The sequence below is a fragment of the Erpetoichthys calabaricus genome, chromosome 18, assembly GCF_900747795.2.
Source record: "Erpetoichthys calabaricus chromosome 18, fErpCal1.3, whole genome shotgun sequence".
Lineage (NCBI taxonomy): Eukaryota > Metazoa > Chordata > Cladistia > Polypteriformes > Polypteridae > Erpetoichthys > Erpetoichthys calabaricus.
The window spans coordinates 16,374,689-16,391,564 of NC_041411.2; the positions used below are offsets into that span (position 1 = coordinate 16,374,689).

Genomic DNA, 16,876 nt, shown 5'->3' on the forward strand with positions numbered 1-16,876 from the left:
GTTTAGTGCACTAACTGGATGACTAGACCAGTTCACCACTGGAACATAGGTAGACAATCTGGAGTCTGAAATGGCAAATTTCAAACAATAATCCTTTTGTGCTAAGAGAATACCCAACAATAATAATAAAAATTGTCCTTTTATGGCCACAGAAAAATTACTTGCAGCACAGTTAAAAAAAACACTCTCAACTGTAAAAGAAAAGAAAAGGAAAGCACACTTTTGTAAAAATCTGTTGTGGTAACTAAAACAGAAAGTACACATATTAATTTTGTTCATGTTTCAGGTTGCAAAAATGAAAGCGCATCTCAAGCTTGGATCTGAGGGGCAAGCGAGCTGATTAAACATGAACAGGTAAAGAGCTCTTGTTAAATGTAAATTGTAAAGTGAATCACCCATCTTATTAGCAGCTGGGAATTTATTTATGCATCTCATCTTCTCTTTGTCAAGTGGTGCCAACGATGAAAGTGTGTGTGTGTGTGTGTGTGTGTGTGTGTGTGTATGCTGGGGTTTGCATGTATGCAATTATTGGATTTTTTTCGTTGATCTCTACGTACCCATCATTGCAAAGGTACCTAGAAACAAATGTCAAAGCCTAGATGTGCATATGGATTTGGCATTCCTTTTAGCTATGTATTTTAAGAATGTGCTATTTATGTTTTGTTGTATCATTGTTACTAGTACAGTATGCCTTTAATAAATGTTGTTCAGGTTTCAGAGAGAGCTGCTGGACAGACCCTCAAAAAATAATTACATGACAAATTGTGTCACATTTAAATTGCAAACAATTCTTTCTTAGTCTAAACATCACAAAATCTTATTTGTGGATAAAGCAGTAACAGTTTTCTTTTCATTAACAAGAGTAATTTAGCAGTAAAATATTGGCAAATGTTTCAACACTTTCCTTTAACTTCTGCAGGGTAAACGCCAACACAAATATCACTTCTCTGTGTTACTATCTTTCCATCCTTCTATTACTTGACACCATTGGCCAAGGTCACACTCAACCTTAGTAGTCCACCACAGAACAAGTACTAATGCTATTGGACAATTTTGAAGTGCCAAATAACTGTGCCTTCTCATATTGCGGAACCTGTACAAAACATGCAAACTTGGTAACAATGTGTACTTTACACATACACAAACCCACCAAAGACCCTGGAACTGCAAGAGGCAATATTAACGCTTAGCATTAGCCTTTTTATGTTTTGCTGTGTCCTTTTAATTACTGCCCAACTAACAAGGCTCTTTATGAGACACTATTACTGACATGTACGTGTGTACACAGATGTTTATTACTTACAGTGGTCTCAAGCAGCTTCTCCCAGTTGGGTTTAAGGTAGAATACAACTCCTCTCCAGGCACCAGGTAATGTAGCTCCACGGATTAGAAGAATAAAGAGAACAACATATGGCAGTGTTGCTGTCACCCAGACAACCTATGCAGCAAAGCCAAAAGAAAGAACACAGAAAGTAACACATCAGTGAGAGTAGTTGTAGTACTGTCACATGTGTACAGTAAGATGAAACTCTTACTTGTATGACCAACCAACATACAACATGTTGTTAATTCAATAACAATACAAGAGATAAGAAAAGAAAGGTTAAAATATAGACATAAAAGATAGAAGAAGAAAACACTCAATATTTAAGTGTACATATCTTAAGCAGCAATAAGCACAAATCAAACAGAGACAAAGTACATATGCAAGTTCACAAATTTAAGAATTACCTTCCCTGTTTTCTCTCAGTTTACAGCTGTCTTTTAAACAAAGAATAAATGTGGACTAATATTCTGGTTTAGAGACCACATTTATTTTGATTTAAAAAAATATTTTTGGTAACTTTTTGGAACTTTGTTTAAATAAATAATCCATTATTGTTTGACATTGTGTTTGCTTAGATTAAAGACATTATTAATATAACACATCATGGTGTCCAAACGCTGTGAAAATATAACAGGGTGCCTGGCTAACAAAAGCTTGCTAAAGGTAAGGATGCCATTACTTTGACACAGGTTGAAGTCAAGACCTGTAGGAGAGGGAGAGAGAGAGACAGAAAACAGAAAAGGGCCTGGGCATACCTGTTTGTGAACAAAGGGGCTTCTTGGGAACGAATACATGCCCCAGAAGGGTATTAAACAGAGTATCCAGCATAAGGGTGAGGAAGAAAAGGTGAAAACATGTTACCCAAGGATTTTAGGGGACAAGCAGTCCAGCTGCTGTCAGAGTTATACTTGACCCTTTTCTTGTTAGGAGAGTAAGTTGTAGGAAGTAGCACTAGGAATGGAAATACATCCCGAGTACTAGAGGGCACATTGTCTCAGAAGAGAATGTATGGAACCATGCTGTCCCTCTATATGGGAATTTGAGGAAAGCAACACTGGAGTGGGGTTTCAAATCTGCTTCTTTGCCAGTGGTTCATTGAATGCAGACGAGGGGGAAGGGTGGCTAAGCACTCGCATAGCAGGAAGAAGAGGGGCCATGCCCTAGAAAGAAAAAGAGAAAGCAAAAGGGAGATAGGAGGTGAAGAAAGTAGTTGTATGGTATTTTGTGATATGTTCAAGACGCTCCATCAGGTAGATGCTGATTCAAGACCTGTTTAGGGACATCCAGAGAGATAACATTTTTTGATTTTCTTTCTGTTTGTTAGTACTTTGATTTCTTGTTTTTGTAGCTCTCTCTCTCTGTGTAACAAAGGTAGCATGTTTCATCTTATTCCTGATTGTCATTACTTCTGTGTGTGGAGAGCTCATTTAAAAGGTCCTTCAAGTATAGTGGGGATGTAACTTATGTGTTTTTTTAAGTTCTTTCTCTTACTTTTGTCATGACCTATATTGATGAACCACCAGGGAAAAACATGCATCACATTTGTCTATTTTATTTGTTGCATTTGTACAAATAAGGCAGCAATTCAGTATGAATTTTTTATTTTAAGATGTATTTCTGTAGAAAGGAGTATACTAATGAAAATTAATTCACATTTGGAATTTATGGCATAGCATCAACGATAAAAATATAAAGCTTACAAAAATACCTCTTCAAAGCTAGCTTAAATAAAAAAAAAGACATGAAGACTATGCATTTTTCAATCATATTACCAACATCTTCAAGATAGAAGTTTGATTTTAGCATGCTGGCGAGTTGACTTTCTCATAAAGAACTGTATTGTATAATTGCTGTTATGAAAAATAAGTAATTTAGTCTGTTACATTGGTTTAGGTGTTATAAGACCATCACAGTTTCTAGTTTTATTAATAACTGGTACTTCTGAGACGTTTGCATATGGACAACTGAGTAAGTTCCTGAGGTAATTAATTCTTCTGAGTACAGTACCTTTCCTGATGTTTTCACTCCTTTCCAAAGACTAAAATAGACAATGGTGAAAATAAGAAACAGGCAAAGTAGAAGCTGCCAGCGAATCCCTCCAACACTGCAGAGACCAGATGACATATAAATCTCCAGCACATTCCTCCTGAATAACAGAGGTAGAAAGAGTCAGCTAAAATGTTTAAATATAGTTTCTGTATATAGGTTTGCAGAAAGTGGGAAACAAATTAGACATATTAGATCATTTTACATTCATGGTACATTGACTTAAGTCACACTGATAATCAACTTTCTTTTCATCTTTGAGCTAATACCTCTGAAACATTTCTATTTTACTGTGCCTCATCTAAATCTGGAAAGCATTCTAAGCAAGCAGCTTCGTTTAAGGATAGCAGAGTAGGTCAGTGGCTAACATTGCTGTCTCACACTTTCTCGTACTTGAGTTTAACTTCTAGACAAGTCCCCGCATATGCAAAGTTTAAACAGACTCTTTGTGTCAGTGTGGGTTTTCTCTGGGTACTTCTGCTTCCTTCCACAGCCCTAAGATATAAATGTTAGGCTAATTAGCAACTTTAAATTGGCCCGTTATGAATGAATGTGAGTGTGCCATTCGATGGATCCACCCAATGTCGGTTCTGTTATCAAGTCCAGTGCTTCTGTAAGAGGCTCCTACTCCCTGTGACACTTTATTGGAAAGAGTGAATTTAGAAATTGGATGGGAGGATCTTCCCTCAAGGAATGATCAAATTGCTTCAATTTATGTAATGTGACTCTTCTAAATTAGTCACATTGTCCACTAATTTCTATTGGTCTCTCATTGATTACCTGTCAACTCTACTATTTACTATTACTACTCAAGCTGCCACGGTGGCGCAGTGGTAGCGCTGCTGTCTCGCAGTAAGGAGACCCGGGTACGCTTCCCGAGTCCTCCCTGTGTGGAGTTTGCATGTTCTCCTCATCTGTGTGGGTTTTCTCCGGGTGCTCCGGTTTCCTCCCACCATCCAAAAACATGCAGGTTAGGTTAATTGGCGATTCTAAATTGGCCCTAGTGTGTGCTTTCAGTGTGCCCTGCGGTGGGTTGGTTCCTGCCTTGCGCCCTGTGTGAGGATTCAGCAGGTTGGAAAATGGATGGATGGACTATTACTACTCTCAACTAAAGTTTGTGCAACTAAATGAAAACACTAGAAAAAAAAAACTTTTTAAAGTCAACCAGGCACATATCTAAATAACTTATTTTTATGAAATATGTATTGACGTATATTATTTATGTAATAGTTTAATGATAAAATGAGTGAGTCTATAAGAAAGTTTTAACAATGAAAATCAATATGCTTTGTGGTTCATATGTATTTTTGTAACTATATCCACTCATTTTATAGGCCCACTTCTTCTTGGATGAAGTCACAGGAAGCCATGCAAATTATTTAAACATATTTTAAGTGTTTGTTTATTACATCTCTCACCATTCACATGTTTTTATGAATATGACCTGTTCTAAATGGCAATATACACATTTTGAACCCACTATCCTACATCCATTACCCAGATGTGTCCACCCTTACCTCAACATTTACAGGGTTGAATTACTAACTATTGTGTTAATGTAGCCTCATAATCATGCACACAAATGTTAAAGTTTGCTTTATTGTAGCTTGTTACTGGAAAATCTTAAACTGAAACACGCTCACACTTGTTCCTAATTCAGTTTAAAGTTTGGTATTCTGGTTATATATTTTATTTGCAAATTTAATTCTTATTTTAGTTTTAAATCTGTACATCGTTACAAAACCGTGTAAGTCCTGCTATGTTACAGGGAACCTAGTTCAGTGTCAATGGAAACGGGCAAAAAAATGGATGGGGCAAAAGCAGTCATTATAGAGTGCACATACCCAAATTGGACAAATTAACATGTCAGTTATCTTAACTTTTACCACTGTACTAACAGAAAATTAATTTAACAACGAGAAGAATATAGAGTCTACAAAGAGTGTGACTGGTCTGTTAGTTACCTTAATAAAACAGGTTTTATTAAAGTGAAATAGTATAGTTATGATTCCAATGCAGGTGAATTGCTTATATCATGTGGTAACAGAGGTTTGGCATTGTTTCTTCTTTGACCCAATTATCCTTTCTGGCATTACATTTTTCTTATATATATGACAATGAAATATGTTAATTTTTAAAAACTTTGTTTTCAAATGTACAGTTTTATTTTATGTATGCTAATGATTTATGTTATTTTAAGTGGCAATCCAGGAATCTGTCTGCCTACAGTATAGCTTTGCATAATTTTCATTTATCTGTGTGAGTTTACTTCCTTTATCTAAATTACATACTGTTTAAGTTGCTTGATGATTCTAAGTATTCTCAGTATGAGACAATTTGAGTTTGTGTCAAGTGCTGTCCCAGTTAGGTAGTGACATCCACCAGCCCTAAAACTCACCATTTAGGAGAGAACAAGATAACTAAATGAATGGATGGGCAACCTCAATTTGTTTGTGTGTTTGAGTGTTATTTGTTCTACTTAATATCTTGTCTGGGTCTCCCCATTTAACATTTTTAATATCCCCAGTATTCTCGGTGTCCTGTCTCCCAGTCTTCACACCAGCCACTTACTTGCACTTACATGTAAAACTCCTCTGCAGGAGACCTGGAATAGTTGGTCCATGTTATGTTGCTTTGTCCAAAATAATTAGTACAGTTTTCAGTGTTCCAAAGATTATTACAGTTAGTCCAGGGCAGTGTGCTGGTAAACGAAGAGTAGAAATAGTACAGTGCCCAGGCGATGATGGTGTTATAGTAGAAGGCCACATAAAGATTAATAATGCAGATTGCAAAGCCAATACCTGGAGTACAGGACAAATGAATAAAAATTATCACAGTCAAATAACAATGGATGTACTGTGTTTTTAAAGAACATACAAAATAAAATTGTAAATATTTTTGACTTCAAATAATATGACACTGTAATTTTTCCTATTCGTTCAAAAATCAAGCTAAAGGAAGAAGCTAATCATAGGACCTGACCTGAATACTGTTTTTTTCCACTGCTTAAAATATGTCTTGAAAGTAACACAAGTGTGTATCTAATACTGGCTTCAAGATGGCCACGAATTGTTTCATGAATATAGAGGGAATCCAGTTTTTGCTTGTTTTACTAACTGTAGTGGACAAGAGCTTTAATTGTCATATGCTGTGACTCAGTTATGGAACAATTACTACAAATATGGATGATAAAACAAAAAAAAAGCTAAGACTTGATTGATATCTTAAAGGTTAACAACATAAAGCAATCAGGTTATAAATGAGAAGATTTCATGATGGGATCTGTATTGGAATACCAGTCTCATCCTCTTTTATTAACACATTTATTTCTCTACTACTGGATTTTTCCAGCATACTTCAATATATATAGGGAAACAATACTTGACTTTAATATACCGAACTTCAGTCTTCAGATAAAACACTAATTTCTTAATTAGTATTTTAAAATGTTTATCTTTCAATGTTTAGCAATACAATGCATTTAGAACAAAAGCTTATTTAAATATGAAAGAATTCATAATATTCAATCATTAAAATACATGTTTATTCATCCATTATCAGTTCCACTTCATCCAATTATAGTTATGGTGCTAAGAAGCACTGGAAATGAAGAACCATTCAATCAAAAGTACTCTTACACACTCATATCTACTCATTCATACAGGGCCCATTTCAAGTCTCCAATTATCCTAACATGCATATCTTAAAAATATGTGGGAGAAAAACCTGGGAAGAATATTCAAAATCCATGCAGACAGTGCCTGGGCCTGCATTTACACCTAGCACTTAAGAGCTATGAGGCATTAGGGCTAACCATTGTACCACTGAACCTCCCTCTTAATACATATTTGTATGAATAATCCTTAACACTTCAATATTTTATTTTCCTTTTAAGTCATTTACATGACTTAAATGTCTAACCAGAAGCAAATTACTATAAACATTTAAATCTTGCAGTTGCCATGAAAAATATTAAAGAATTAACCACAATATGGGTCTTTTATTGTGATGGCCCACAATACTGCCATCTCTATCTTCTTAATGAATGAACTTTGTTGATCCAAGCATCACCAGCGAGGATATTGTAATTTACAAGTATTAGGCCTTGTGCAGTGTCCTTTGTGTAAGTTTATTTCCTTTAGTTAATGGTTGTGGGCAACAATATTTCATTTATCAGTTTATATTTCTGTTTTGGGGCTTCATGTGCAAATTCAGCATGACACTTATTTATAATCATTTACTACTGCTCTTCAGGAAACCTACTCTTATTACAGAATGTACTGAATAATTACTGGGACAGTGAAGTCAATGTTTTTTGTGTATTTAAGTAGCTCTGGATTATAGTAAAAAGGTTAATATAAAGTTTAAGTTTATAAAGTCACCTTGTAGTCATGTGCTTTTCTGTGTATACACCATATGCTTGAATGTTTTTGATCTATTCTACTGTTTTGTTACAGCCTCCCTTTTTATATATGATTAAGTCAACCCACCCATCCATCCATCCATTCATTTCCTAACCAGCATCATCAAATTTAGGGTCATGGAGGCCAGATCCTTTCATTCAATGCAACAAAAGGATCAGATCTGTAAAAGACAGCACTTCACTGCTGGATACACTCATAGCAGGGAAAATTTAGAGTCATAAATAAACCTCATACATGTATATGCGTCTTTGGGATGTGAGGGATATACCGGAATACTAGAAGTACCACTACTGCACCACCATGTTCCCCATGATATAAATAAGTTTTGAGACAAATTAACTTACAGTTAAATAAGACTGTATGAAACAGCACACAGCAACATTGCCAATATTAAATTTACAACAGTGATTTTGCTGTGAACATTCAACACAACTGCATCAAACGTGAGCCACTGATATGTCCAAACGTTTGATGTACTGTACTGTTTTAGATAGTGTCTCAAATTCTGGTGCAGCATTATTTTCTTTTTGTCTTGAGAGGTTTCGGAATTAGTTCTCCTTTTCTGGCTGTGACCTGCTTACTTGACTTAATTAATCCAGTATTAACAATTGCAGAGTGAATAAACTGACTGTTGAAATCCTTACATCAAAGTTTCATAGCTCCAGCTGATGAGATATGAGGATGGAATGTTTGTCTTAATATGGAGTCATCATAGGCTGTTAAGTATACAGTATATGTTTTAAAAACCAAGTGAATTGAGTAAAATCATTAGTAATTGCTGCTCATGCTCCTCTTACCTTTAAAAATGGGGCAGATGCGCTTCCATATAGAGATGGCTCCAGTCCTATGAAACTGTCCCAGTGCTAGCTCCATATAAAAAAGGGGCACACCTCCAAAAATGGCCATTAATGTGTAGGGGATAAGAAAAGCTCCTGTACAGTGACAAAAGATATAATTACAATTTAAATGAAAACCTACTTAAACCAATTTCATACTGAACACACTCACTACGCAACTTAAATTATTACTATTAAAAAACTACATTTAAAAAGGTACAAACAGTGCAATTGCTCCATTAGGTAGGTAAAGTTAGGCTTGATAGGATTTACAAAAATACAAAGTTAAGTTGTTCTACATCAAGGATGACACAGAGCATTTGATAATGTTTTTAGCATAGTAGCTGGCTAGTGGATTCTGAAAGGGTATCAACATCTATCATAATGAAAAAAGACCTATTTCTTGGAAATCTACATACAGTATGTGCCGATTGGTCTGGCTTTGAAGTTAGTTTTATAATTTTCTAAAAAAGGCTCATTTGTTACCTGGGTTATTGTCTTAAAAAGTATACACTAACTAGAAGCTTTCCGTTTTGGGAGTACATCCTGTATTAGTTTTATTTCTAAAGATGACTCAGCTAGTGGTGAGATCTATGCATACACTATATGGTTCATATATACAGTATGTCTTCTCAAAAATTAGAGCATACACACCATTGCCTAAATCTTTTTGAGAATACAAACAATCTGTATCATCCTGCATTGCCATGATAGTTATTTAAACATGTGCCATAAATGAAAACCTGTCATTATTCATTCATTGATTGATTTTTATCGATGTGTGCCAAAAATATACTGGTATACTGAAGACACATCCCATATAAATTTTTAGTGTTCAGAATAACTAGGGATGTCTGATCATAGAGTGCAAAATTTGTTTTCAATTTGAGACCAAACATTACTGTTACTTTAATTCCTTGTTAAATTAGATGTTTGACTTTTCTTACTTTGTACTTAGCCTAAAGATTCATGTGTTTCATACACCAAAGATATGTGCTACTTATGTAACTTTTACTGCACAAGACTGTGTCTATGATTCTGTTCTGTTCTTAAAAGTCAGAATTGCATTAGAGAAAATAAATTAGTTGGTTTTCATTCAGATACAATATTTGTTCCTTCAAACCTTCCTTTTATTTTTACAGTAACAGAAACAAACAAGCAGGTCTGAGTGTAGTTCTTTGACCTAGACCTATCCAATTAAGTCACATTTTGCTGGATTTGTTAAAAAGACAATTATGTATCACAAAGCCTTCTTACATTGTGCAGCTGAAACAAAAATAGGCTAGTAATCACCAATCTAAGATGTTATGTTCAATATAACTCTGTATATTATCTTAGATTATAATGTTGAATACATTAAAAACATGTATCCTCTGCAATGCTCGTAGACTCACTTTCTGTGTGATATTAACAAACAGAAATAACTTGTTAACATTTAAAATAGCCAGCACACAGTTACTCACTGCCCGGGGAATAGTCTTCTAGCTCACCTAGAATATTACTGCACTATGCACTTCCAGCTACAAGAGGAACAAGAATAATGGTGAAACTGAGAACCTCTATCCAATAACATTGTGCGCAACACATAAAATGAACAAAAGGAAAAAGAATACTCTGAGGAAAATCAAAATATGCCTACGATCCTTTATTCAAAACCTGCACATATTTAGAAGCACCCGATAACAACTGACGCAGTTACCGGTTTTCATAGTCTTCCATTCAAATTTTGATTACAAAACCCATTTTGAAAATAAAATAGTCATAAATGGGACACAAGCCCAATACAGAGTGCCTTGTCACAATATTTAACTATTGGCCAGAGTTGTCCACGGATGTGGAAGATGTATGATATTGACAACAATCCAAACCATAATGCATATAGCATTATTATAGTATAGCTAATTATTTTACTTGATATACTAGACAATGTCCCCTAGCACAAAATCATAAAAGTTTAAAATCTCATTAAAAATGATTTAATTGCAATAAGAAAGTAATCAGAATGCAAACTTTTTTTTTTAGATTGCACCTAGTAAAAAATAACCTTTTGAAAAGAGATTGTTACATTGTATCGATACTTTGTAAAAATAATATACCTTTAAAAAGACTTACTGACTAAGTTGTTAAGTTGTAAACTGTCTTGATTGAGTGATCGATTGACTGTTTAATTGATTGATTACAAAATCAGTTAAGCCTTTGGACATTATTTGACTGGATTCCTATTGTTCAACAATCATTATAATGTAATTTGTATATCACAATATCTGCAAGAGTAATATTAAACTGGAGAACAAAATAAATGAGAGATTGGAGAATACAAGTTACATTACTGATGTTATACTTTTTAAACAGATGTAATAATAATGGGTCAAAACTTTAAATTGTACCTGTCAAAGTGGGGAAGGAATCTCCTGCCTCACAAATATTTTTTAATGTTGTTCAAAAAAAATTTCAAATTAGAGCCACGTAAAGTCATGTATTAGCTGTCAAAGTGACCCATTCTCTAAGGTGTTAGTTAATAATGAGACGGAAAACTGTTTATCAACATTGTTAATGGTGACAGGATAATTAGATCATGTCAGGGGATTAAATATGGAGAGAAATAATTTATCAACTAGGAATATTTAACTAAAAACCAAGGATCAGAAAAAAATGAGTGTAAAAGATTAGGAGAGTTATATTGTCGTATGAGTATGAAAATTGCACAGATTATTTGTGGAAACCTTTAAGAAGGATTTTTAAATACTTTAATTGAACTCAAGTAAAGATGATCACTATGTTGCCAAATCTTGTATTAAAAATGTAAATAGTTACCATTAATAAAAAAAATAACCTATAACCTAAAAAAAAGTGTTTTTGCATATTTCTCCCCATGACATTGAATTTAAAGAGATGAATCCAGAAAAATTTTGGATGGAATTCTAGTTCTGACTTAAACGGACAATGTTTCTTTTGTATTACAGTATTCCGTCTGTCAATTAAGTATGTTTAATATATTGATAGTAAAACACAAAAATAAAAATTGATTTTTAAAAGTTAATTCATTAATTTGTAAATTAATTAATTATGTCAACTTCATTGTTTTAAAGTACAGTCCATTCTGATACTTTCCACTCGGACATTATACGGAAAACATCTTTTAAGATGATACCAATTGCATTTAATCAGTGTTAAACTATATTTTTATACAACTCTAACGTCCATTCAATTAAGTTCTATTCAACACCTATAACACTCTACCAAAGTATCAGAAAAGTACCTTTGTCGATCGAAGTTAAAAACATACCGTTCATCTTGATGAAATATCCTTATATAATACCCCTTTGCATAAATGCACGAAATGTAGTAATTTCTTAATGTTACTTTGTTTTGCTTGTTTTAGTATCACCTAAACCACGTTAAAGTATAGGTTAACCATTTCCAATCATATTATATAATGTGTATTATTCCAACATCCTATGATCAAGAACGCTGGCGAATATTCAACAACTGCAAAATAAATATGCCAATTCTATGATCTTACAGACGAAATTACAGAAATCTTAGTGTATTATAACGGTATCTCTAGACATAATTTCTAAAGGCTAGTCGGGAACGATATTCTTCTATGTTTAAGCATTTAATTGACAAACTGTTCAACCTTGGACCTTACATTTAAGACTCGTGTGTGTGTGTGTGGTGTATATATAAACCAAGCTATTATTGGCTGTATTATTTAAAAGTTGAATGCATACCCAACCAGTGTCATAAACCCATATACGGATTGCTCGTTATATAAAGTGCAGCACGGTTAAAAGTTTAGCTTTGATGTAAAAATCCATCTAAACCAATTTTTTCTGTCTTTTCCATTTTGAAGTTTACGACACAAATAAAGTATCAGAAAACTTTTCGCTAATTAATTTCATTGGAAATAAATGCATTTGCAACAGGCTAAAACGGCTAAGAAAAAACAAGACTTTTATTCAATCAAGCGGAGTTATACAGTTTGCGGACACTTGCTTTCTACTCAATTCAAAAAAAAAGAAATTATGCCACTTAAACCACTTCATAAGTAGTTGCTAAGTCTCGCTCTGTTACCATGGACAGCTCTGTGGACATTGCTTCTTTTCCCTGCTTTGACAGTTGTCTTTTAAGTATTGCTTATTGAAAAATGTATCGCTACTTCTTACTAAGCGTCGGCTATGAGTTTGGAAACATGCACATGCTAAAAACCAGCTGAATTTTCATTGTGCATATAACATACTGTCTGATCAATTCATTTCCTGTTTTTGCATATATTATTAACATTAATTTACACCTATCAACACAAACCAGTTTTGAGGTATAGAGGTCGCTATATTTATTTGAGAATCTTACCCCCTCCATTTTGGTAACACACGTAGGGAAACCTCCAAACATTTCCAAGATCCACGGCAAATCCAATTACTGATAAAAGAAAATCCATCTTTTTGCTCCATTTGTCCCTGGAGTCCGTTTGGGTGATCATCGGTACGGTACTAGAACTGTAGCTGGTGTTTGTATTATCCTGCGCTGACAGCCCGCTGTTGGGAGCTGGTGAGTTCTGGTAGGACATTACTGGAAATGTGCTTCTGCGTTTTCAAAAGTGAATCCCCTTCTAGGAGATCCGCACTTCATGAAGTTCTACGAAAGGATAAGGAGGGGGGAGGGAGGTTAGGCGGGGGTAGGAGGGTGGGGGGGATTGGATGGGTGCGTCAAGCGAGTTGGAGGAAATTGAGGTGAGGGGAAATATTTCTTATTGCTTACGATGGTACATCATAAAATGAAAAGCCATACACTTATTATTTAAGATCACACGATTAATGTTGATAGAGAGACAGAAGATAGAAATAAATTGAAAAATAGGAAAGGTTAATGTGGGTGTGATACAGAGGCATTCAGTCTTCTAGAGTTCTCGAGTAATGTAATCGAATCGCTCCACTGCACTTATAAAATGTGACTGATGATCAGCCAATGTCCGTGACCAGATGTTTTTTAATTGCACTATGTTTTTGGACCAAGGTCTATATGCTTTTTCTTCAATGTATATTTTTCTGGCACCCGGTCAAGTACTTTGTCCATGAAGTCAGAATAAAATATGTTTAATTGAGTCGCTATGACCTCACTCACGCAGGGAGAGAATAAATTGGTCTTGACTTCTCACCTTTGACAGGGCACTCCGTTTTGGTGCCAATCCTGGTAGCTACATGCGCAGAGTATAAGGAAATGGACAATTCTGAATTTGTGTTTTCCTTTCCTTTGTGCTGTTCAGTAAATCTTTCTAGTGAAGAAAGATTCCTTAAACATAATGTCTGTGTTGACGATTGGTAAACAATATCATATATATATATATATATATATATATATATATATATATATATATATATATATATATATATATATATACACACACACACACACACACACACACACACACACACACACACACACATATATATATATATACACGGTATCGATATTCAATATTTGAACACATTTAAAATATTAAAACGCCAAAAGACATTATCAGTTTGTATATGGAAAGAGACCATATCAGAACTGCAGTTAGAGATGCAGTGTCCAGGATACTAATCCTGCACTCTGTAAAGTCTGTTTTAAGTGTGCTTACCTCCTGTTTTCCAAAGACTTGTGTGCTAGGTTAAATGAACATGCTAAACTGGTACTGTATGAGTGTTGTTATGTAACAGAATGGCTCTGCAGTAGACTGCCATCCTGTCCAGTGTGGGTTCTTGCCTTGCACTAAATGCTGTGGGGACATGCTGAGACTGTATGTTATATTTACAGGACACCCTTACTAGATTTCAAGTTATTCAAGAAATCAGTAATAAAGACAAACACATTTTTTAACACCACAACATGAACCTCTTCTGTATAATTTGTTTCTTATGTATATTACTAACAAGGCAAAACAGTGCTGGAGCAAATAAATGATATAGCTTACACAGGTCAATCTGACAGCATGATTTAATAGTTAGGTTTCTGGAATATTTCATTCCACATCTGTATGAACTCATCTTTCATTTGTCAGGTTCAGTGCAAGGCTGGAAAAGAGCAAAGACAAATCTAATCTGGGTAAAATGTTTTTCACTGGTGTAACAAAAACGAGGGATTCAGTATATCTTGGTTATTCTGTGCATCTCCATTTTGCAAATACCTACTGCCTTCGCCCCCCCCCCCCTCTGGACCAAACTACATACAATGGGTGACAGAGCCTTTGCAGCCGCTGCTCCACGGCTCTGGAATGCCCTACCAGGGAGCCTAAGATCACAGCATATTGTGGGCTGTTTTGAAAAACAGCTAAATACTTTTTTTATTTAGGAAAGCTTATTAACAAGAATGCTATAATTATTGTTGTTTTATCTCTGTTTTTACCTTGCTTTGCCTTTGTTTAAACTTTTTATGTTGCACTTTGATTCACTTATAATAATAATAATAATAATAATAATAATGCTTTTATTTATAGGGCACTTTACATTAGCAGTAAATCTTAGTGTTTCGTACAGAGTGTCTGGTAGTTTCATGCGTCTCTCTACCCCTACTACCACAAAACTACAAAACAATATAAATAATTTGCCTACTGGGAAAATGATCAAAAGATAAAGTGAGCAGAACCTGAAAAGACTATATTATATACACACATACATATACATATATATATATATACACACATACATATACATATATATATACACACATACATATACATATATATATACACACATACATATATATATATATATATATATATATATATATATATATATACACACATATACATATATACATACATATATATACATACATATATATAAATACATATACATACATACATATACATACATACATATACATACATACATATACATACATACATACATATACACACACATATGTATTTTAAATGTATAAAAAGAAATAACTGTCACAATTATACTCAATATGTTTTAAATGAAGGCAGAAATTATAGAGTGGAGTAATACACATAAAACAAATTATTACCACAAAAAATGTATATACAATATATAGCAAACAATAGAAACCAAAAATAGAAAAAATAACAGAATAATAAAAAAATAATAAATAGTGTGAGCCAACTAGAAATTAAACTAACAGCCCAAGTTGTTCACAATAATTATGAGAAAGTAGGTATAACATAAAAAGAAGTGTCGCTAGATTCAGAACCTATTCAATGATGCAAGGTGTAGATCTGACCAACGCGTTTCAAGGAAAACCTCTTCATCAGGGCCTGGCAAATTAATAATGAACTTAAAAATTAGAAATATATAATGAAACACTAAATAAGTAAATACCACCATGTGACAATTAACCACCAACAACCCATTGAAATATACTTATGATACAGGAACAGGAACCATCAATCAATTGACCCAAAACCGAAAGCTGTATGAACGATAAAGATAAACAAATTGTCATAAATATATGAACAATACAGAAACTAATTCAGTTACTGCTGCTTAGATAAACTGAAATGCTTGAAAAAGGTACAAGGCTAAGGATTTCTAAGGTAAAATGTTGTTCACAAGCGCTGAAACAACTTCCATTGAGTAAAGCAATTGTATAGGGGCATGAATTTACAGTGTATGGCCCATTACAGTGGAACTTTTATTCCCCCCCCCCCCGGTATTTAATTTTAGTTAGGTGTTTCCTGCACATACATACAAGAAGTGTGAATGTTCAGTGTTGCATTTAGAATTTGTCATCTGTTTGTGGAGTCTGGACATCCAAGCCAACATGAAGACCAAAGAAGTGTCCATGAATGGACTGTGAGAGGTTCAGCCCGGACACAACCAAACGGACACCAACTGTTCATAAAACACACGTTTATTACGATTGGTCCCACAAGTCCAAATCCCGCATACACACAGTGTTCCCAATACCACACCACCCTTAACACAGGCCTTCTTCTCCAATGTCTGTGGGCCACCTTTCCTCTCCTCACAGGAGCTTCGTCCTGCTCCCACTCCCGACTCTAGCTCCCCGATTGTAGGGAGGCAGCCCCTTTTATCTCCACCTGGATGTGCTCCAGGTGCTTGATGACGTCCTTCCAGCAGCACTTCCTGGTGTGGCGGAAGCACTCCAGGCGTTCCTGGAAGGATCTTCCTCCACCTTCCCAGGTGTGGCAGAAGTGCATGTTTCCCAGACTTCACGATGCTCGGGGCGCCCCCTGGCCCCAATGGGCTTGAGCCTCCTTGCTCCTTTCCTGT

At 34.8% G+C, this 16,876-nt stretch overlaps 1 protein-coding gene across 1 annotated transcript in view; it reads right to left on the reverse strand.

The window, feature by feature from the left end:
• Positions 1-13,206, reverse strand: part of slc6a4b (solute carrier family 6 member 4b) — a 35,124-nt gene extending 21,918 nt beyond the window's left edge. The window contains exons 1-5 of the mRNA XM_028825165.2: positions 12,990-13,206; positions 8,595-8,729; positions 5,955-6,174; positions 3,335-3,473; positions 1,304-1,438 (exon numbers count right to left, since the gene is read on the reverse strand). Coding sequence (XP_028680998.1) covers positions 1,304-1,438; positions 3,335-3,473; positions 5,955-6,174; positions 8,595-8,729; positions 12,990-13,206 — 846 coding nt within the window. The remainder of the gene's footprint in view (positions 1-1,303; positions 1,439-3,334; positions 3,474-5,954; positions 6,175-8,594; positions 8,730-12,989) is intronic.
• Positions 13,207-16,876: the final 3,670 nt, after the last annotated feature.